This window comes from Protopterus annectens, chromosome 6.part1, assembly GCF_019279795.1.
Source record: "Protopterus annectens isolate FY-2018-M chromosome 6.part1, PAN1.0, whole genome shotgun sequence".
Lineage (NCBI taxonomy): Eukaryota > Metazoa > Chordata > Ceratodontiformes > Protopteridae > Protopterus > Protopterus annectens.
The window spans coordinates 27474580-27497549 of NC_056738.1; the positions used below are offsets into that span (position 1 = coordinate 27474580).

At 37.4% G+C, this 22970-nt stretch overlaps 1 protein-coding gene across 2 annotated transcripts in view; it reads right to left on the reverse strand.

The window, feature by feature from the left end:
- GOLGA4 (golgin A4) overlaps positions 1–22970 on the reverse strand; it is a 1578103-nt gene that overhangs the window by 406079 nt on the left and 1149054 nt on the right. Inside the window, exon 8 of one of the 2 annotated variants that reach the window (XM_044075461.1) lies at positions 16858–16958. The exons of the other annotated variant lie outside the window; for it this stretch is intronic. Within the exon in view, the coding sequence (XP_043931396.1) occupies positions 16858–16958 (101 nt within the window). The remainder of the gene's footprint in view (positions 1–16857; positions 16959–22970) is intronic. 2 annotated transcript variants of the gene reach the window in all.

Genomic DNA, 22970 nt, shown 5'->3' on the forward strand with positions numbered 1-22970 from the left:
AAGGCCACGGACCATTGAAAAAGGCATTTAATAATATTTTCCATTGGTAATTGCTTTGTAATGCCACACAAGTCAAAGCCAGAGGTGTAGATTCACAGTCTGTTGTGAACCATTTAGTATGAGCTCTATTTGATTTTAAAATAATCTACTGTTTTGTCTTCATAATATTGTTGATTAATAACAGTGTTATTTTACAAACTAGCTACTGTAGCTGTTTTAGCTTCACAGTATGCTCTAATGGCCATCAACCAAAGACAATGAGATCCTGCCTCCTGGTTACAATATACTTAGGGCAGATAGAGTAAAGAAAAGAGGAGGTGGAATAGCCGTCTTATATAATAGCACACTTAACATCATAACTAACCCTATACAACCACCCCAGGTCTCTAACGCTGAAATACTAGCTCTAAAAATTCTACTAAATAATCATAAGGGCATTAACCTAATTGTCACCTATATTCCCCCTGGGAACAATGTAGAAACACTAGAGGTCATTCTACATTGGATAGCCAACAACTACCCTCAAGAAACCATTGTCATGGGCGATGTTAATATTGACTGGAACCAATGCACAGCACAGTCCAACCCCATCCCTGTTAACCTACATGGATTCTCTCAGATAATATCATCTACCACATGTACAGGTAACAATAACCAAAAAGAGAGTATACTAGACTGAATACTCACCAACAGTCATCCCCAGAACTATATGTCTGGAACTCTCCCTAATGATCTTAGTGATCACCTGCTCACATACATCATGAAAGACAAAATTAATTGTACAAGATTACCTATTTATAGGTCTATCAGATCCAAGAAAAACTTTGACCCAACTAAATTTCAACTTGAACTCAAATCATGTAACTGGACAAAACTGAAGTTCCTTCCCCTTGATGAGGCAGTGTCATCATTTAACAATTCATTCCTTACTATACTTGACTCGCATGCCCCTAAACGCTCAATAAGAATTAAAACTCAACTAGCACCCTGGCTAACAACAGACACCAAAACCAAAATAACAACTAGAGACAAAGCGTGGGATAAATGGCGCACTACCAAACTACCCCTAGATCATATCAAATTCCAACAACTTAGAAATGAGACTAAAAAAGCCATCATACTAGATAAGAAAAATGACTTCTATAATCTGCAAAATAAACATCAGAATAACCCTCAAAAGTACTGGGCAGGCATAAATAAACTTCTCCAACCAGGCAAATCCACTACTCCGATCCCAGGAACATTATCTGACAAGAGCCACAAAGATAAAGCCAATTCATTCAATACTTTCTTCACAGAAACCATCCAGTCATTAGCTAACCAACTTTCTCCTCCCCACACTTCTATAAACACTATACCCGACTCACCACTCTCTTTTACCTTCCAGCCAGTGTCCACATCCTTTATCAGATCCCGTTTGAAAAACCTGAAGCCAACCACCCTTTCAGACGATCTTCTGCCGGCTGAATACCTGCAAATTGCTGCAGATGTCGTAGTCTACCCTATCTCAATCCTAATTAACAGAACCATAACCGAGGCCTCAATCCCCTCAATTTGGAAAATATCCTATGTTATTCCACTCCACAAAGGAGGTTCATCCACAGAACTATCCAACTATAGACCTATAGCCATACTATCACCACTTGCCAAAATTATGGAAAAGTGCATGCACAACCAACTAATGCTCTATCTAACCCAAAATAAACTACTCACAAACTCTCAACATGGATTCAGACCCCATCATAGTACAACCACTGCCCTCCTCTCTTTTACTGAAAACATTAATCTTAACCGGAATAATAAAAAATATCCTCCGCTCTCTTCCTGGACCTATCGAAAGCCTTCGATATGGTAAACCATCAGTTACTTCTATATACTTTAAAAACCCTGTATCTAGATACTCCAGCCCTTGACTGGTTTCAAGCTTACCTCACTGGGAGACAACAAGCAGTAATGTGGCAAAACAAGCTCTCCTGCCTACTACCAAATACCATAGGAGTTCCTCAAGGTTCCATATTAGGACCTCTCCTCTTTTCAGTCTTCATAAACGACATCCAAACAGTCATCCCTGAAGCCACCTGCATTCAATATGCAGATGACTCGACTATAATATGTTCCAATGCCTCTCTTGCAAATCTACTAACTACCACCCAACATAGCTTCACCAAAGTCGAAAAATGGCTTGCCAACCATCTCTTGATCTTAAATCCAAACAAAACCAAGTTACTTCTCTTCTACCCAACCAATAGATCTCCGACTGAAAACTTCACTATAAAATCCAATAATGGGACCATCATCTCCCCAGACACCTATACAAAGCTATTAGGAGTAAACATTGACAATAAACTCAGATTTGATATACATATCAACCAAGCCATTAAGTCAGTCAACAAGAAACTTGGGACCCTATATAGAATTAAAGCCTTCCTTACCCGAATGCCAGGGCAGCCACAGCCCGTTCACACCTTCTCTCTACCCTACTATATGCCTCTCCTGTCCTCACTCACCTTAACAAATCTGATCTGGCCAAGCTCTCATCCTGCTATAATCACATTGCCAGGTTCGTTACAGGCCTACCCTACAGAACACACCACTGTACTAACCTGAAAAAGCTTGGATGGATAGAATTCCCACACCTTCTTCACCAGTCCCAACTCATAGAGGCCTTCAAAATCCATAAACAACCTGAGAATACCCCAGCACTAAAAAACTTAATGACTCCCTACTCCAATCTAAGCTGCCTTCCCTCAGCAAACAGACTCCTTGTCCAAACAACTAAATCTCTCAACCTAGGTGGTGACGCGCTATTTGCCAACACCACTGGTAAAATATGGAACTCTCTCCCAAATAACATCACGCTTGCAACTTCTCTAAGTCAATTCAAAAATAGTCTAAAACTCCACTTCAAGTCACACTGGCTATGTCCTTGCTCAAACCCAGACTAGCTTTGTGCCATTAACTAAAACATAAACAACTAGCTAAGATGATAAGTACTTTGTATACTGTGATAAAGAAATATGTATCCTGTCTAACTCTATGTCATTATACTGCCTACCGTCCTTGCTAATATGTTATTAATGTTACATTTATAGTAATCTCAGAAATAGTAATGGCAGTCTTGTACTTGTATGTAAATAGCCTATGTTTTTGTTAAGTTCTTTCAGCTCATTTACTGTACCTAATAATCAATGTAACTCTGTTGGAGCTTTTCTCCCCGGGCCTCTGCTGAAAAAGGACATGTATCCAGTCGGACCATCCCGGTTAACAAATGTAAAATAAATAAATAAAGCAAGAGTACTTAATTGCTAAAATAGGGTCATTACTTCTATTGCATTTAATTCACTGGCTGCAGTTCTAACTGAATCTAAAAAGGTATCCGCCACACCTCTTTTTACTAGATTTAGATTTTTTTAATATTGTTATGTTGTGCTTGTTTTATATTTTGCCTATTTAACAATTTATCATACCGTATTTGGATTACTGTCACAGAAGCATTACATTGAGGTATACATTTTGTGACATTTTATTGACTGGTATCCAGTTTTCAAAAAAAAATACACCACACTGTACATCCAGTGCTACTAAATTAGTAGTGGGTATTACCTGTACATGACTGAATTGTTTTCAAAATATTGCTCTGTTATACGAGCAATTACTTTCAGACAAGTATCCAAATTTAAATGTTAGTTTGAACAATTTTATTACTGTTATTGTGGTATTGTGGAGTAATATACTTCTCATAACTAAAGGTTTACCATACCATAGTATTATGGTTTTGTTTTACCGTGCTTTCATTGAATCAATTTTGTCTTTTTCTTTAGTAGCTTGGTATGGATATTTGTCTATGAAAAATAGGAATTCGTTGAATCAGATTACTGTAAAGTGGTCTAGCAAACTGATTGGCAAACAACAAACGTGTCTTACATCTTTACATTTTAAATGGTTAGAAAGAATAATTCAATTGTAAAAGATGCGCCACATCTGTTATGTTCTGAATTTCAGTTACTTCCATTAGGAAAGAGATATATGTGTCCAAGATGTAAAAAAAATACATAATATTTTTGTTCCAGTAGCAATTAAACATATAAATAATAAGAACATTGCATCTTAAAAGATGTTTTAAAATCTTAATACAGCCTTAACTTCAGCATCTTGGCACTCTTGCACTTTTTGGTTTAAACTGAGTGCAATACTGTCTGAGTGAAACAACACAGAATGCAAAAGAATGTGTAATATATATTGGAGACACATTTTTCTTTTCTTTTTTTTTGAATGGGTGTGTTAAATGTTTGTTGTTATGCTTATTATGTTTTTCTCTTCATTATTGTATTTATGTGAATGATGAATGTTATGTCTGGACCAACACTTAATCCTGTGACTGCAAAAAGAACTTACCTACGGGTATGAATAAATATAATTGAACTGAATACCAACTATAAACTCGACCTTTAAGGATGTAAAGGGTAAATGTCATTAGACCATGAACAATTCAATTTTTGGTAGTAAAGTTTTAATTTTCTTGTACCCTTAATCATTTTCAGGTCAAAGGGTGTACTGCAGAGGATGGTGACGATACTGAACATCATTTAATTTCTTGTTCTATTTGCGGTAATGTTCATTCCCCATGGAATGGTAAGTTTCAACTTTAAAGTACAATTGCTTCTTGCATGTGTGTACTGTTTGCCACTTGTAATATAGTTTGACTATAATAATATTGCAAAACACAATTACAATTATTAACATAATTTACTGTATCATTAGACAATGGAATGCATTTATTTATTACCTGCATCATTTGTAACCCAAAAGTGAGTGTCAAATCTTTTAGTACAGTTTATGTAATCTATTTATTTGACATTTGTTAACCAGATTGGTCCATCTGAGCCAGTAGCCCACTTTCAGTGGAGACCTGAGGAGAAAAGCTCCAGAGATTTTACAGACAAATGCAAATAAATACAAAAAAATAAGCAAAAAAATAGCTGTTGTAATATTAGCAAGAGTTTTTTTTAGTTAAGCAAGCAGCTAAAATAATGATTCATAGCAAAAAGTTGAAGTAGAGCTCAGTATAATATAATTCTATGTGATGTCGTTTCCTAGCTAATGGGGTTATTGACTTGAGGAGTGTAATTGTTTGTGTGTAGTATGGGGAGGGGTGAAAGGGTGTAAAGGATTAGGTAGGGTTATGACTACGTTAAGTGGATGTTGTCTTACCTTTTTTTTTTTAAGTGTTTGGGGTGGGGGATGGTTCTTATGTGTGAGGGGAGTTTATTTGGGCTACAGTGCATTTGTATAGCAGTTTTCCAAAATGTTTGTTAGGTTTATAGATGTCAAGGAGTTGTTGATGCGATATACGGAGACTGTGATTAAGGGTGTAATAGGATACAAGGGAGGGGAGAGAGAAAGGCAAGAAGTAGGTTTGTACAGAACAGAATGTATGATTTGAAACTGATATAGAAGGAGTTGTTGGGGGAATTCTAGCCATTTAAGTGAGTTGAGTGCAAGGCAGTGGTGTGAGTTATGAGGAGAGTTAGTAGCAAATCTGGCTATTTTGTGGTATGTTTGTTGGAGTTTAGATAAACATGTGGACTGTATGCTAATGAGGATAGGGGCTGCGTAGAGAAGGGAGGGAAGGAGGAGAGACTGAGCTAGGGAGAGTAGCATCTGAGTTGAAAAATTTCTTATTTTGGTATAGTAGACCTAGGTTTTGGTGTTTTTTGGGGATATTTTGCTGAATATGCAAGTAAACATTAAGTTCATCATTGGTAATGTTACCTAGGATCTTAGTGTGGGGTTCAGCTTTGATGGCGGTCTTGTCATAGGATGTGATGACAAAGGTAGATTTATGGTGAGAGAGAAGTCAAGGAAGAAATAGCAAGAGTTTATTTTTTTGGATTTAAGATTAGCTGATTTCCAGTGAGCCAATTTTCTACGGACAGGAAAGAGTCTTGGGTGTGTGTATGGAGGTCAGGGATGTTGTCGGAGATGGAGATGACTGTAGAATCACTGGCATACTGAATGAGGGAAGACTGTTTGAAGGAGGTACGGAGGTCATTGGTGAAGATATTGAACAGAAGAAAGCCTAAGATGGAACCCTGGGGGAGACCAGATTTTATGGGTAGGAAGAAGGAGCTGGAAGTGAGCCATCTGACTGATTGCTGCCTATTGGAGAGGTAGCTGGTAAACCAAGCAAGGAAAGGACAAGAGAGATTTAGATCATTTAGTTTACACAGGACTAAATAGTGGGAAACAGTATCAAAGGCTTTGGAGAGGGCGAGGAAAAGACAGGATACAAGTTTGTTATTGTTTCTGGCTTCAGCTACTGTGTGAGTAAATGCTAACAGTGCAGTGGAAGTACTGTGGTTTGGCCTGAATCCATATTGACTGTAAGTTAGTAGGTTTTCCTGAAGAAGAAACTCGAGCAGCTGAGTATGAATCCACTTTCCAAGTATTTTTGAGAGAGGGGAAAGCATGGCTATGGGTCTGTAATTAGATGTACTGATAACTCTTGTTCTTTCCAAGTACAGGTTTGAGAAGCATTTGCTTGATTACTTATGGTGATGTAGAACATCCACATTTGTGTGTATAGGGATACACTTTCTCCAGTGAAGCTTTGTACATCATTACTGAAACAGATTCACAAAATTCAACAAATCTTGAAGAACAGCCACAGAAAAATCAAAAACACTACTTGGAATAGTGAAATCCTTACTCGATCAAGTTCAAAGTCTCTGCTGAAACTTAACCAAAGCCCCATCAAAGTCCAAGTGTCCTTTGCTGTGTCCATTTTACAGTTATGGAAGGTCGTTTCCTCCACCCTGCTGTTAAATAGCAGAAACTGTGCTGCTGCTTAAATGGGTTACTGAATGAGAATGACTGGGTCTTCTAATATTGTGTCACACCATTTGCAAAACAAAAGTGAGCAGTATCAGTGTTACAAAGTTTAATCTAATCCAAATGCATAACATGCCAAGTCTTGTCTCCTGACTTATTCAATCATTTGACTCAAAACACTGTATTATTAAATGTTTTCAAAACAGTATAGAGTCCTTCCCAATTAGAAGACTGAGGTCCTGTTTTATTAAAATTCTTACTCATCTACTTGAATATTAAATGGTTGGGGAATATTTATGTTTACAAGTGTGGGTCTACCCATATTTATAGCAGGATACAGTTATAACTGAGTTACTTGTTCTTGTAAATTTTGAAACCATTTATTTTTTCAGCACAACCTGTGCATGTGCAGAAGATAATAAGGGTTCATTTGGAAAAATGCAAAGGCATCTGCCTACCTGCCACCAGTTCAAATGGTGAAATGCCTGTTGATTTTGCTGGAGAAGATCTAATTCTCATTAAGCCTTCAGGTAACATTAATACTCAGTCTGTGCCTTTTCTAATAAAAGCTTTTTAATGAGCTGTTTGATGGTACAATTCATGCATTCCACTATCCCTGCTGACTTAATTTTTTAACTGCTATATGAGGTGTTTGCAAAATAATTGGTGCGAATCATGTCCACAATTCCACCACTTGCAAAGCCCATGCTACTCCCAGCAAATGCCTTTGGCAATTTGAAAACTCTCCATCTACTGGCATAAGTAAACAGCTGTACAACTCCACTGGCCGCATTTTTGTCGTTAACAAGGAATTATTCTCTTTTGGTGCTACTTTTGTAATATTACCACCAAGACTGACAAATTAGTGACTGACATTTGTAACTGAAAAGGTTTTGTACTACCTGGCGTTATCAGCATTGTGGCCTTTACCAGTGCTTGTTTTAACTTGTCAAATTAATTTATTGTTTCAACATTCCACTGCATTACATCCAATACTGAAACAGCTCCCTTTAATAAAGCATATAAAGGTTTTGCTAAGGCTGCATAATCTTCTACAAATTCACATGAGCAGTCAGCCAAGTTTAGCTAAATCAGCTACAGCAGAGGGTAGTGGTAGTTCCTGTAACATTTTGCTCTCCCCTTTGAGAGGATGACAGTCATGTTTGGAAACATTCACATCCAAAAATTGTACTGAGCCATGTGCTAACTGCATTTTGTCCATATTTACTTGAAAACCATCATCTTGTAATACTCAGCTGGAAAAGCAATGACAAATGTTCTTCTACAGTCTCTCTTTGAATCAGAATATCATCTACATACTGTAATATTTACTACCACAGTGCATTTTGTTAACACTCTTGCTACTACATCATAAAAGTAGATACATGAAAACCCTGTGGCAATCTAGTCATCAAAAGGTGTTGATTTTCAAAGGCTAAAGCAAAACATCTGTCTGACTCTGGTGTCAATGGTACTGCATAAAAAAATTGACAAATTTATTACAGAAATACTTTTGCTATTTGACTTGTATTTTCCAAAATATCTGAACATAATGGTATTACAAGGGCTGCCTGCGGCATGTATTTATTTACATTTCTCAAATCCAACACCACTGTCTAAGAGCCATCTTTCTTTCTTAACTGGTCACAATGAGCTATTACATGGAGAATTCCCTTTTACCACTATGCCTTCTGCCTCCCATTCCTGTAACATAGTATGTAATGCTGGAATAGCAGCTTGTGGCATTTTATACTGTTTTTGGAAAGGCAGTAATGGCCCAGAGTTTACTTGCACTGCTTCATCTGTTAAATCACAACTGATTTTACACTTTGCCCACTAATTTGGAAACCTTTTTTAGGTCCTGTCTTAAAACATTTGTCTGAATTTCTGATGCAGTTTAAACTTGCTGTGTTTTTTCTCTTTAAAGGAACCACAATTACACTACATACAGTTTGAGTTTTCTCTCTCCGTAAACTCTGAATAGGAGGATATCTATCACTATTCCCATCTGGTTTAGCACATCCATTCCTAAAATTGTATGAATGGCGGTTGGGTCCACCTATAACTGACATTAGTCCCTTTCCTACATCTCCTCTTCCATCTAGAAAATTGGTAGTAGTGAACTTACTACAGTAAGCCGTTGTCTGAATCCCACTGTATCCTATTAACATATTTCTCACAGACACTGCTGCCCCAGTATTGATAGGTACTTGCATTCATTTCTCTCCCTCCTATCCTATTTTTAAATAGGAACATCCGTCCATGTCAATAACTAAACTACAAAGACATTTGAGGGGATATCTACAGATTTTGGATATTGCTGATGCTTGAAGACCATCATCAAACGTGAGTTTTCTTCTCAAAGTACTGCTATCTTGGGTTCATTTCAAACTGTCTGTATATTTTCTTTTACTCTCATTTTTACTACTTGTTCTACCAGATGTTTATAAGGTCTATTCTCATTTCTTGATATCAATGACTCATTATCATCAGTATCTGAAGAACAGGATGCCTTCCTGTTGCGCTACATGCCACCTGACATGTAGATTGTAGTATTTTCTAACAAAGTTATGTTTTGTACTTTTCTATTCCTTTATCACGTACTTATATGTACACATTTACACTTGCTATTCCTTTAATCAACTTAATGAAGAGAGTACCCTTTTGACACACATATACACTAGAGCACCAAGTGAAGACATATGCAACAGTTACCTCCAGAGACATGCAACAGTTTGGCTACCCAGAGGCAGATGTGCAGTGACACAGTTAAGGCTGAAGTTACTGCCAAGGAGGTTCAGGTAGAGATGACTGGAGTCCTATAGGGTATACTTGAGGAAATTCATAAGTACATGGGAATGCTGGAGGTCAGGGATATTGCCATGATGATCCCCATGCACAGTAGGGTTGCACACATAGCATCAATGTTAGCAACCATGTGCACACTAGTAAGGAGTTATCACATACACAGTGGGGACACAATTGGTCATGGACAAGGGGGTTTCCAAATCATGGTGAATATGTAAGCCACACACCACATGCACCCCAGGAAAGTTCTGCAAGCATTCACGTGGATTCCACAAAGAAGGCAATAAGACTTCTACAACATGTGGTAGAACCTCTCAAAGTCTAGGTCCCACAGCACTGTTACTGTTAGGTCAATAGCAATAGGTTCCCCTAAATCCAGTAGATCCTGTCATTAGAGCAATTCAGCACTAAGCTCACATGTTCACATGGTAGCACATGATCATGATCTTTGGAACCATCATCCACACTTTCCCTAGGTGATATTGTATGTGACACCTTCCAAATTGAAGTTAACTGCTGTCCATCAGTAAAAAGAGACAGTACAAGACAGTACTCACCCAGAACTCAATTTGCAAAAGGGCAAACACTGCATCTATTCATTATACTTGAAAAGCAGTAAACAGACAATTGCAACCAAAACAGCATCAAAGACAGACTTCATTGTTAAAAGGCCAGAAACTTTTTTTGTCAACAAGTACATTCAGACTCAGTGATTAAAACTGCAGTACAGACATGACAGCATAGCCCTAAATATGTTTTGTAGTAGATGCTACTCTACACTTCAATCAAACTCTGTTAGTATAACTAGCAGATGTGGCACTATCCCTTCAACACTGTACAAATGATGACAGCTAACACTTTATGAAAAAAAATTTTTTTGTGTATAATATACAATGAAATGTCGGACGTGCAGTGCAAGATGACCATACAACACTCAATAATCCACAAGTAACACTGCATTGAGTATTATATGTGTAACTAGTCACTGTTAGGTAAGGAATATCATGACCAATAGCTGTTGACTAGACAATGTCTTGCTGAGGGATTGCCAAGTTACTATTGTCAGCTGGCCACCATCATTATCGTCACTGGTAGAATAATCTACAAAGGTGGCTATGCTACCAAAACTGGAGACTGGCTGCATCAGATGCACACCAGACTGACTCATGACTGTGTTGTGCAGAACGCAGCAGGCAGTAAGTATGCTACTGAGTCATACTGAAGGATCGCCCCAACTTGTCCATGCAAAGGAAATGAGCTTACAGCAAACACTTGATCAATGACAATCCATATCTGGGAAAGGATGGGGTTAAAGTGCTCCTCAGTAGCTCCTTTGGAGTAAAAGACTTGTGTCACTAGTCAAGGTTCAAGTGGGTAGCCTGCGTAACCTGAAAAACAAAATGGGGGAACATATAACAAAACGGGAGGTGATTATTCAGTGCTACCTATGTTACTCATTAGATACAGAAATTACTATTGTTAGCAATAGTATAACAGTTTGTACTTACATACAAGGTGACCATGAGGAATCTTATCAATCAGAAAAAGTCACCACAGTGAGCTTGTGTGTCAAATATTAGTATCCTGGGCATTACCAAAATGCTGGGATAACATGTTGATGATTTATCTCCATGCATCACTCACACAGCCTAGCAGCTGCTGGAATAATGGCTCTTCCTGTTCTGGTACCACTCCCATAGTTGTCTAGATGGGGCCATAATGGCAACATAGGTGCAATCGATTGCACTGAGCACCTAAGGAAAGTATGCCTGCCACTCCATAGTAGGCACTCATGGTACTGACACGGTCCTAAGATGACAAAGGGAAAAAGATACAGTGATCCACAAGTGTCAAGAGTATATTGAGGAACTGCTGAAGCCTGTGTGATACTCAATGTGCTCCCATTATGTCTCTGGAAGGTTCCCATGGCAAATAGAGAAAGAGCTATACACACCTTTGTATCCACAGGTACAGAAAGGCTACACATTCCCCAGGTTCCTATATGTGAGCCATACAAACTCACCAAAGCCTGTATACCACCCCTGTCTACTCTAAACCTATCCAATCAGTCCTTCTTAGCAAAGCTGAGATGAGTAATCCTTTGCCTAGACTGCTGAGCACCACTTCACACATTGAGTTTTGGCACAGCATAAACAATAATTTCGAAGCTGTACATAGTTAGAATGGCAGGGAAAACAAGCATCTTCATAAAATGCAAACTGGATAGAAAAGGCACATATTTGCTTTTTATAATCCATTTGTGTACAGAGCACTCTGTCATCAAAAAGTGACTATGAATTGCATAAAGGCAGGAAGCGCATCTAATATGCAAATGACCGTCATCGATTTTTCAAAAATATCTCATTTACATTTCATGATTTCCTCATTGGCATACATTGTTCTCAGATTGGTGCAAATAGCCGCACCTAAGTGCAGCTACTGTCTCTGAATTACTCCTAAGGTGCACCCATTTGCAGCCTGAACACATACTTGCTGCATATATCTATATTGACCGCAAGAACCACCCTTAAATATCTTAAGAAAATTGCAGACAACTGTAATACAGTTTAACTAGTTATGCACACACAACACATATATAAATATTAAAAATCACAATACCATAATCATAATTTAAGCAAACAAGTACATTTTTTGTCCAACTTAAACACCCCAAAGCAGTAATGTGAAATTAGCCACTATTGAGACAGCAGGTGCAGTGAGCCTCTTTGAGGGGATAAAAGCAATTTGCTCAAAGGAGCACCAACATGTAACACCAACAAAAAATAAAATAAAATAAAAAACACCACTGACACTGAATAAATTCAAATGAAGGAATGAAGGAACTGTTTATTTCCATGACTAAACACTTTCACCCTGTAAGCTCAGGGCATCATCAGAGTGACTAACCACAGTTAAAACCACAAAGCCACATCACGCCCAAAAAATCCAATAATTAAATACTTAGTTAAGTGACAGATATAATTAACCTAAAATACATTGCGAATAATTTAAAAACATAAAAGACACTCAACATCCCTACAGTATTGTAATAATAACAATATTAGTAACTAATAACATTATTAGTAACTCAAAATAAAACTCTTCACAGTATAATTTCAAGTCTCACCCTTAGTCAACTAATAAATGCATATCAAATGTCAAATGTTTGCTTAAATAAATATATTAATAAAATCATATCTGTAATGCTCTTAGTTATAAAACTGAGCTTAGTGACACATTCTGATTAATACCAGGAGGTGTCATGGCATTAGTTCTTAGTTGCCATTCCTATTCCATTTTCTCTAAATATAAATTTAAGTCACCTCACCTACCATGGTCAAACACTTTGTCAATAATAAAAACCAGAAACTTGTTGAACCCCAAACATTTCACAAAATGGTCATATAGTGCACTTTCTTTCTTTTTCTTTTTAATGTCCCTAACATGTTCTAAAACTCTTTCGGTTTTCTTGTGGTTTTACCACGTAAAAAGCTGAACAGGACAAACAAGTAGCTATGTACACTGCCATTTTAATATTACAGTTACAATAACCAGGGCTCGGAATCATGCAATGGTAACCTTTAACCATGACATATGGACCTGAGTTGATAAATTTACATGCTTGACATGTTACATTTTGACATACTAGAAAACATCCTTTTCTTATTTACTGGTTTTTCAAAAAAATTCTTAAGGTTTGCACCTCTAGAAAAATGATTTTTGGAGAAAACCCTAAGATATTTTTCATTTTAGGGCTTAAAACAAGATTCCGGGTGTTATTTACAACAGAACTTATCTGTGCAACCTCATGGTTAAAAGGGAGTATTAAAGTGCTGTCGTATTCAGTTTCTTTTGTCTTTACAAATGTGCTCCCTTGATTAGTATGTAGAATAGGTAAGAACTTTTCTTTCCTTTTCTTACATATTTTGTTTCTAGTTCTAATAAGTAATTTAGTGGGATATCCTCTTTCTTTAAACATTCCCACTAAAGTGCACATTTCCTGTGTAAAGTCAGTCTCATCACTTGTAAGTCTGGAAATCCTTACCATTTGCCCTTTTACTATACTCTTTTTTTTGAAAGTTAGGGTGGCAACTGTTATAATGGAGCAGAGAATTCAAGTAAGTCTCTTTTCTATGTACCCCAGAGTTAAAATTGTTGTTGCTTTTGTCCCAACTTAATGAAATGTCTAAAAAGTCAATACTCTCTTTACCTATTCTGTATGTAAATTTCAGGAATGGCGTGGTAGAATTCAAATAATCAATAAATTCTTCTAACTCAACTATGTTCCCTTTCCACAGAATTAGTATATCATCCAGGAATCTTAGCCATGTAATCACCTTGTCAAAAAAGTTAGATGAAAACATACACTTTTCCTCCCACTTAGCCAGCACCAAATTCACGTAAATCGGTGCACAGTTGGGTCCCATGGCTACATCTGTTATTTGGTGAAAGAATTCCCCTTCAAATATCAAAAAATTGTTGTTCAATACTAATTCCATCAATTCCACCAGTAGGCATCTTTTCACATTGTGAATTCCTTCTTTTCCAGTCAGAGCTTCCCCAAACAGTGCCAACCCCACAACATGTGATACAGATGTAAATAAATTCATAACACCCACCGTAACAAATAAAAATTTGTCCATAATAGGTGTGTCCCTGAGGGTTTTCTAAACAGTGCCATGAATCCTTCAAAATATGTGTGCAACACTTAAGAGTACTTTTACACCAAAAATCAATATACGCTGCTATGGGCTCTGTTTTTGACCCAGTAGCAGTGACAACTGGTCTAAATGGTGGGTTGTTTAAATTTTTGTGGATTTTGGGAATCTCAAAAATTTGAGGTGTCACAGGAAAATCCGCTGTCATGTATTTATACTCATTAAAATCTATCACATCCTGGGTTAAAAAATTGGGTAAAACCCAATCAATTTTACTGTAAGCTCTCCTCAGCTCATTAATAGACACTCTCTCATAAGTGTCACTGTTGTTTAACAATTTATATATTCTGAACACACAGTCCTGCTGGTCCATGACAACAACCCCCCACCCTTGTTGGGTTTCATAACTCTAGTCTGATTTTGTCGTTCAGATGTTTTAAAACATTTCTTTCTTCTAGTGTTGTTATACTCTTGTTTTTTTGAATTCATAAACCTAACCCACACTTCATTTTCACAAATAGTCTCAAAGGTTGCAATATAAATATTGCTTTGAGGAATAAAATACTTTTCCTTTTCAACTGTGGTTCAGATTTCAAACCCATTTTCTGTTTTTCATGAAAAAACAATTTCATATTTGTCTAGTAAACAGTCTTACATTAATAATCACTTTAGCAATGTCTTGCTTAAAACTTGGCACAAAAGAAAAACTTTTACTAAACAATGACATGCACATCATTAACAGTCTGCTGTGAAAAATTATATACATTAAAACCATCCTTGTTAGTAATAACACATAAGGGTTGATCATGCATATCCACTTCAATAAAATTAATTTTATTATCAAATGTATGGCCCTCCAAACAAGTTTCACAAGCTCCTATCTCCTCCATTGGTACTGTTGGTAAAATTAATTCCTTCCTTGCCCCCCCCCCCCCCATGTTCTCTGATTCCTGTTCTGTAGTCTCTTGGACCTTCTTGGGAGTGGAGGCTGTTCTAAAAAATCACCGTTACTTTGTATCTCAGTAGTCGGTTCATTGTCCCTTGTACCATCAACTTCAGAACTACTGCCTAACTCTTGTTTTCCAATTTCACTCTTTCTAGGAGGTGGGTACACTGTTTTGTAAAGATAATCATTGGTGTCCCTTTGAATTTTCTTTTGTTTCCTCAATAAGTTATCTTTCATATATTTGTCTGTATTCAACAGTATTGTATTGTACAAGGATTTGTTAGCTTCAAAAAGCAAGTCACTGGTTATACTGTTATTCAGCTCGGTAATCTGTTTTTCTAATGAACACAATTTTCGTTCATTCTCTCTTAGTATAATCTGCACTAGGTCTACCCCAGTAGAGTCAAAAAGTTCTAAAACCTCAGCGTGCATTATGGAACCCACTTCTGTTTCATTCGGGTATTTCCACATTCGCAGGCCCACTTAATAGGTACTTGTTTGTCCTGTTCAGCTCTTTACGTGGGTAAAACCGCAAGAAAACTGAAAGAAACAGTTTTAGAACATGTTAGGGGCATTAAAAAGAAAAAGAAAAAAGTGCACTATATGACCATTCTGTGAAATGTTTGGGGTTCAACAAGTTTCTGTTTTTTATTATTGACAAAGTGTTTGACCATGGTAGGTGAGGTGACTTAAATTTATATTTAGAGAAAATGGAATAGGAATGGCAACTAAGAACTAATGCCATGACACCTCCTGGTATTAATCAGGATGTGTCACTAAGCTCGGTTTTATAACTAAGAGCATTACAGATATGATTTTATTAACATATTTATTTAAGCAAATATTGACATTTAATATGCATTTATTAGTTGACTAAGGGTGAGACTTGAAATTATACTGTGAAGAGTTTTATTTTGAGTTACTAATAATGTTATTAGTTACTAATATTGTTATTATTACAATACTGTAGGGATGTTGAGTGTCTTTTATAATGTTTTTAAAATTTTCACAATGTATTTTAGGTTAATTATATTTGTCACTTAACTAATTATTTAATTATTGGATTTTTGGGCGTGATGTGGCTTTGTGGTATTTAAACAAAGTTTTTAACTGTGGTTAGTCACTCTGATGATGCCCTGAGCTTACAGGGTGAAAGCGCTTATTTGTGGAAATAAACAGTTCCTTCATTCCTTCGTTTGGATTTATTCAGCGTCAGTGGTGTTTTTTATACTCTTTGAGGGGATGCTCCTTGATCAAGACTCTGAAGGCCACCAAGGTTTGTTGGGTTTTTAATGATACTAAGCAGGTGGTACAAAATGGCGAGACCCAGCCTGAAGAGGACTCTCTTTACCCACAGCTCTTCTTTAGTGTACCATACAAAGACTGTTATTTTGGTGGCTTCTTAGACTGTATGTTTGATCATTAAATGGTAGCACACATTCAGAGGGGGGGAGCTTAATTTTAAACTTTACATTTTATGTCAGTGATTTTAAGGACCATGAAGGTAGCATACAATCCACTTTCCATGCCACAACCTGCAAAACAAAAAGAACGTCATACATCTTTGACATAAGACAATGACACATACATTTTTATATCCAACAAATGCTTTACCTTCATCTCTCGTCCCATCATGTATTCAAACATTACATTCCTTAAATACTCAAATTCAGTGGACACTTTCATGACAGTAGAGTCAGTATGAACTTTTTCATCTACAACCAAAATAAAATAAAATCACAAAATATTCCCTTGTATGTGGAAAAATGATAAAAAGATAATAGCTTATACCAAACTAATAAGTTTGATAATAAATATGTCTAACATACAATTTTCTCCTTGAAATATCATGGACTCCATGAATTCAATTCTTTACAGAGTACTTTCTCACAAGTGTTCCACTTCTTCGGAAAGAATTCACATATTTACTATACACAAGACCAAACCTTTGAAAACCAGCTATATCTCAAAATAAAAAAATGAAGATGTTTACACAAAATGGTGGTGTTAAACTTTTGGATACATTTTACTGAGCTATCTCGCCAAAGTATTTACGAGATATGGTATTAAACAAGAGAGTGGATAGATCTGACTATGAACAGTTAATGGATAAAAAAGATTACATACAAAGATTTTGGATTAAAGTTAAATTGAAATCATCATCATCAGCCTTTTTCCTATTTCTACAAGGGGTAGGGGTGTCTAGAAAATGGTCACTATCTCTTTTGATTCAATGCTACTCCCCTACCTTCGTTGACAGTTGGCACTCAGGCATGACTGTCAAAGAAGATACGAGACTAGCACTGAATCATGAGAGATGTCTCAAGTCTTCTCACACACAATCCATCCATCCATCTGTTTGCTGGGTGCCCTCATTTCATGTAACCATTCTACCACTCTATCCACAAATATCCCTACATTTAACCACCTTAACCTAAACAAATGGCTCAAGGATCCTGTAAATCCTTACCTTTATTACTACTCCTAATTATACTTAACATTCCCTATCTACTTACTCTCTACGAACACCATAGATTCCTAGGACTGCATACCCACATCACACACACCTCTGTCCTTACCCCCAGCTCCACTCATAGTGTTAGCAACATCCTCAGCTCAACTAAATACTCAGCAGCCATATTTCATAGACTCCATCACATCTCTCAATGTAACCCACTAGCTAGGAAAAATAAGAACCTAATTTTTAAACTTCTACAACTCATCCTAAAAGTTCAGGTCCACTCCCTGTTAGATGGTGATATACACCCTAACCCAGGTCCTACCACTATCACAGCTACACAGCCTGATACACCAACAAATTCAATCACACAGACACTTACCAAGCCCCCCAACTCTCTCCTGATAGCTCATCATAATATTCGTAGCATCAATAACAAAATAGCTCACCTGCATGCCCTTATTGATGTTTATTCCTTTGACATCCTCTGTCTGTCTGAAACATGGCTTAATCCATCAATACAAGACAGTGCAGTTCTACCCCCTGGCTATAATATCATAAGACGTGACCCTAACACTAAAAAAGGTGGAGGCGTAGCCATACTTTATAAGAATGGATTACAAGTTACCTTGTTAGACTCCAAACCTCCACTTTGCAACAATGCAGAAATTATTCTAACTAAGGTTCAGCTTAACAAAAGCAAAGCCATATATCTATCATGTGTCTCTCTTCCCCCAGGCAATAACATCAACACATTAGAGGCTATCCTCAGCTGGGTCTCAAGTAACTACCCGCAAGAAACCATTATACTTGGAGATTTTAACATTAACTGGAACTCCTGTATATCTGAGCAGCCTTCTACTCATATCAACCTATATGGTTTTACCCAAACTATAACATCCCCAACCTACACCAATAAAACTAACAACAAAACTAGTACCCTTGACTGGATACTCACTAATACCCCCCAACTAAACTATAAAACAGGCACCCTCCCTGAGGACATAAGTGATCACTTACTTACCTATTTAATCAGAACAAAAACTGTCATCCTAACCTCTACCATCTGTAGAACTATTCGCACTACCAAAAATTTTAACCCTGCTCACTTTCAAGCTAAACTAGTCACCTGTGAATGGTCACCCCTGAAATACCTCCCAATAGATAATGCCGTGAAATACTTTAACTCTAAATTTCTAACTATTTTAGACAGCCATGCCCCATTACGCAAAGTTAGAATTAGAACTAAACTGGCACCATGGCTCACCAAAACGACCAAACAAAAAATCCTCCAAAGAAATAAACAATGGGCCAAATGGCGTGCAACAAAAAGCTCCTCAGACCACCTGCAATTCAGACAGCTAAGAAATGAAACAAAAAAAGCCATATTAGCCGATAAAAGAAACTACTACTACCAACTACAACAAACCAACCAAAATAATACCCAAAAATTCTGGCGAGGTATCAATAACCTCCTACACCCTGGATGCTCATGTACTCCCTCTCCCTCTGGCTCTGATCACAACAATCCCATCCAAATAGCTGACTCATTTAATACTTTTTTCACTGAAACCATACAATCCCTAGCCAACCAGCTATCCCCTAGCATCCCAGGCTCTGCCACAACCTTTACCAATAATTCTCATCAATTTCATTTTCAGCCAGTGCCCACTTCACTTATCTGTAACCTCATACAGAAACTTAAACCCACTACTCTCTCTGCTGATAAATTACCTGCAGAATACCTGCAAAAAGCTGCTAAAGTCATAGCCTACCCCATACCTATCCTCATTAACAGAACTATTTCTGAAGGATCTATTCCCCTAATCTGGAAAGTCTCTCACATAATTCCCCTGCATAAGGGCGGTAACTCCAAAGAGTTGTCCAATTATAGGCCCATAGCTATTCTATCTCCTTTGGCAAAAATAATGGAGAAATGTATACACATACAACTGTTAACCTACCTATTCGATCACAATTTATTAGCACCCTGTCAACATGGCTTTAGACCATTTCATAGCACTACCTCTGCTCTCTTATCCTTCACTAACCATATTAACAGTAATCTTAATATTGATACTCTATCCTCAGCTGTTTTTATTGACCTGTCCAAAGCATTTGACATGGTGAATCACCACCTCCTTATAGACACACTCAAAAACCTGTCATTGGACAACCATACTATACAGTGGTTCCAATCATACCTACATAACAGGCAACAGGCTGTACTATGGGAAAATACTTGATCTTCCCACGTCCCAGTCACTCTAGGGGTCCCGCAAGGATCTATATTAGGCCCATTACTCTTCTCCATCTTTACAAATTACCTTCATTCTGTAATTCCTCAAGCTGACTGTATCCAATACGCTGACGACTCCACACTCATATGCGCTGCTGCTTCTCAATCAGAACTTCAGTCACTAACCCAAATGACCTTTAGTACAGTTGAAAACTGGCTCCTACAAAGACGTCTTATCCGTAACCCCAAAAAAATAAAAATGTTACTATTTACCCCCACCCGCAGAACCTCCCCACTTAACTTTACTATTACTTCAAATGATAGAACTATAATATCTCCTGAACCAACCACCAAACTACTCGGGGTACTAATAGATAACAACTTGTCCTTTGAACCTCACATTAATAACACCATAAAAATAGTAAACAAGAAACTAGGTTCCCTCTATAGAATAAAACCCTTTCTTACACCTCCAGCCAGGGTTACTATTGCTCGTACCCACCTCATCTCTACCTTGCTCTATGCCTCCCCTATCTATACCAAAATATGTAGAAGTAATCTGAGTAAACTTACATCCTCCTACAACAATATTGCCAGATTTGCAGCTGGGTCCTCCTATAGAACTCATCACTGTATCAATCTGAATCAGTTAGGATAGTTAGAGCTGCCAAATTTAATACTTTTCAATCAATTAATAGTAGCCCATAAGATCCTGCATTTACCTCAAAATACACCCATACTTACATCCCTAGTCATCCCCTATAATAACCTCAAGACCTTATGCTCAGCTAATAACCTACTTGTACAAATATCAAAATCCAGCAACTTAGCTGGTGACACCTTGTTCTCCAATACAGTAGGTAAAGCCTGGAACATCCTCCCAAGCCAGCTAACCTCAATATCCTCTGTCAGCTTATTTAAAAGCAAGCTTAAACCCTACCTCAAATCACACTGGCTATGCCCCTGTGTTAACCCAGACTAAGTACCTAACTATTAACTAGACTCCCACAATTCCTAGCCTCCCATGATCATGATCTTGTGTTGTCTCACTAATTTTTAGTGAGCTTAACCTTCCTTAGGATTTTTTCTCATGTAAATAAGTATATACAGTGGAATGATCAAACACCTTCATATAGTATCACAACCTATGTGTTAAATAACACTAGAAATCCATCCTTGTTTGCTGTTCTTCTATACTCTATCTATTGATCCCTAGTGTTTTTCTTTCTTAGGTTTTTGTGAGACCTTAGTATCTCTTATCATAAATTACTAGGTGTATCTAATTTTCTAATATGTTATAAAGATTTGTACTACACCATTTCTAATACAAATGTATTAGTCTTATTCATCTATTCTTAGATAAAATTTTTCCTTTTTCCTACTGAAATATAAAATATATAATCTTAGGCTTGTACTATAATTGTTAAAACTTATGTACCAAATTATACTGTTATTGTCTTTGTCTTGACCTTTTATGTTGTAATTTGTGTAGCTTTTCTCCCCAGACCTCCACTGAAAATGGACATATATCCAGCTGGACTAGCCCGGTCAACAAATGTAAAATAAAATAAATTTGAAATGTTGGGACCTGTTAGAATAAGTCCTGAAATATGGAGACTGAATGACTGAAGGAATGGACTCGCATACTATGTCCAAGATGCTATTTCTCAGAATATTCCTTTTTCTCCAAGGTATGGTAATCTCAGAGTTGGTGTATATAAAAAAGTTCGGGGGGGGGTGCAAGAGAGGCCTTCCTTTGCCCCATTCTGTTTAGCTTATCAGCACTTCAGATGCCATTTCAATAAGAAGCCCTTATTTCCTCTTGCCTTCTTCATGTCTGTCCCACATCTTCAACATATTGTCTTTTGCTTTTCTACACAAGTGCCCAAACCACCATAATCTATTCTTCTTGACCTTCTTTGCAAATAGAGCTACTTTGGCTTCTGCTCTAATGTCCTCATCTGTCTCACAGTGAGCATCCTACTACCCATCTCAGACACTTCAGTCCCATCACCTCTAGCTTCCTCAATTGTTCTACCTTTACTGCCCAGGTTTCTGTATCACATAGTAGCACTGGCCACACCACTGTGCTGTACACTTTATTATTCAGCTTCTTTGGCATTCCTCTCTCATACACTACTTCTGATGCCAGTGCCAGGTTTTCTACAACCCCCTTCTAACTTTGACCACATCATTCCAACTTCCCTTTTCCTCAACCAGCCCTCCCAGATACTTGAAGCTGTTAACCTGTCCCACTATTTTCCTTTCCATTTCAGTTTCTTCTGATTTCCCTCATTTGCTGCCATTACAACTAACTCATCTGTTTTCAGTTTCATCCCATGTGCCTTCAGTCTTGCATTCCATTCCCCTAGCCTTTGTTGAAGTTCTTGCTCAGAGAGTGCCTGTAATGCCCCATCAGCTTTGTTGATCTATCCCCTTCAATCTGTTTGCTAAGGTAGGCTATCACCAGCATAAACAGCAGTGGGATCAGAGCTGAACCCTGATGCACACCCACTCCCACTGGGAACCCCTCTATAAGTCCGAACACTGTTCTGACATGAGTCACTGGGTCCTTGTACGTAGTCTACACAAATTCTACCAATCAAACAAGAACCAACTTCTAGTATTTTTTGAGGAAGCAAAAACTTCTAATCTCAGGGTTACTCAATATCTCACAGTTAAAAACTGTATGAGGCAACAACCTTCCTTGTACATACTGATAACATATACTGTATAATTTTAAGTACTGAAGCCTGAACGTATACTTTATTTTCAACAACAAAGAATCGATTACTATTTTGTAAATCACTTAATAAAGTGAAAGGCCTGCCCGATAAATAGTACATCATGGCAGAGAACTTTTAGTTATGTACTCACCATAACTTCAGATGTTTGGGATCCATCTCGCCTACATTCTGAATGATGGGTTGCTCTGACTCATGCCAAAGAGCGAAGTCTCTTATTGGCTGAGCTTACTATATCCCAGGATGCACCACTGCCAGTCCCCCAGATCTAGTTTGTCCGCATACA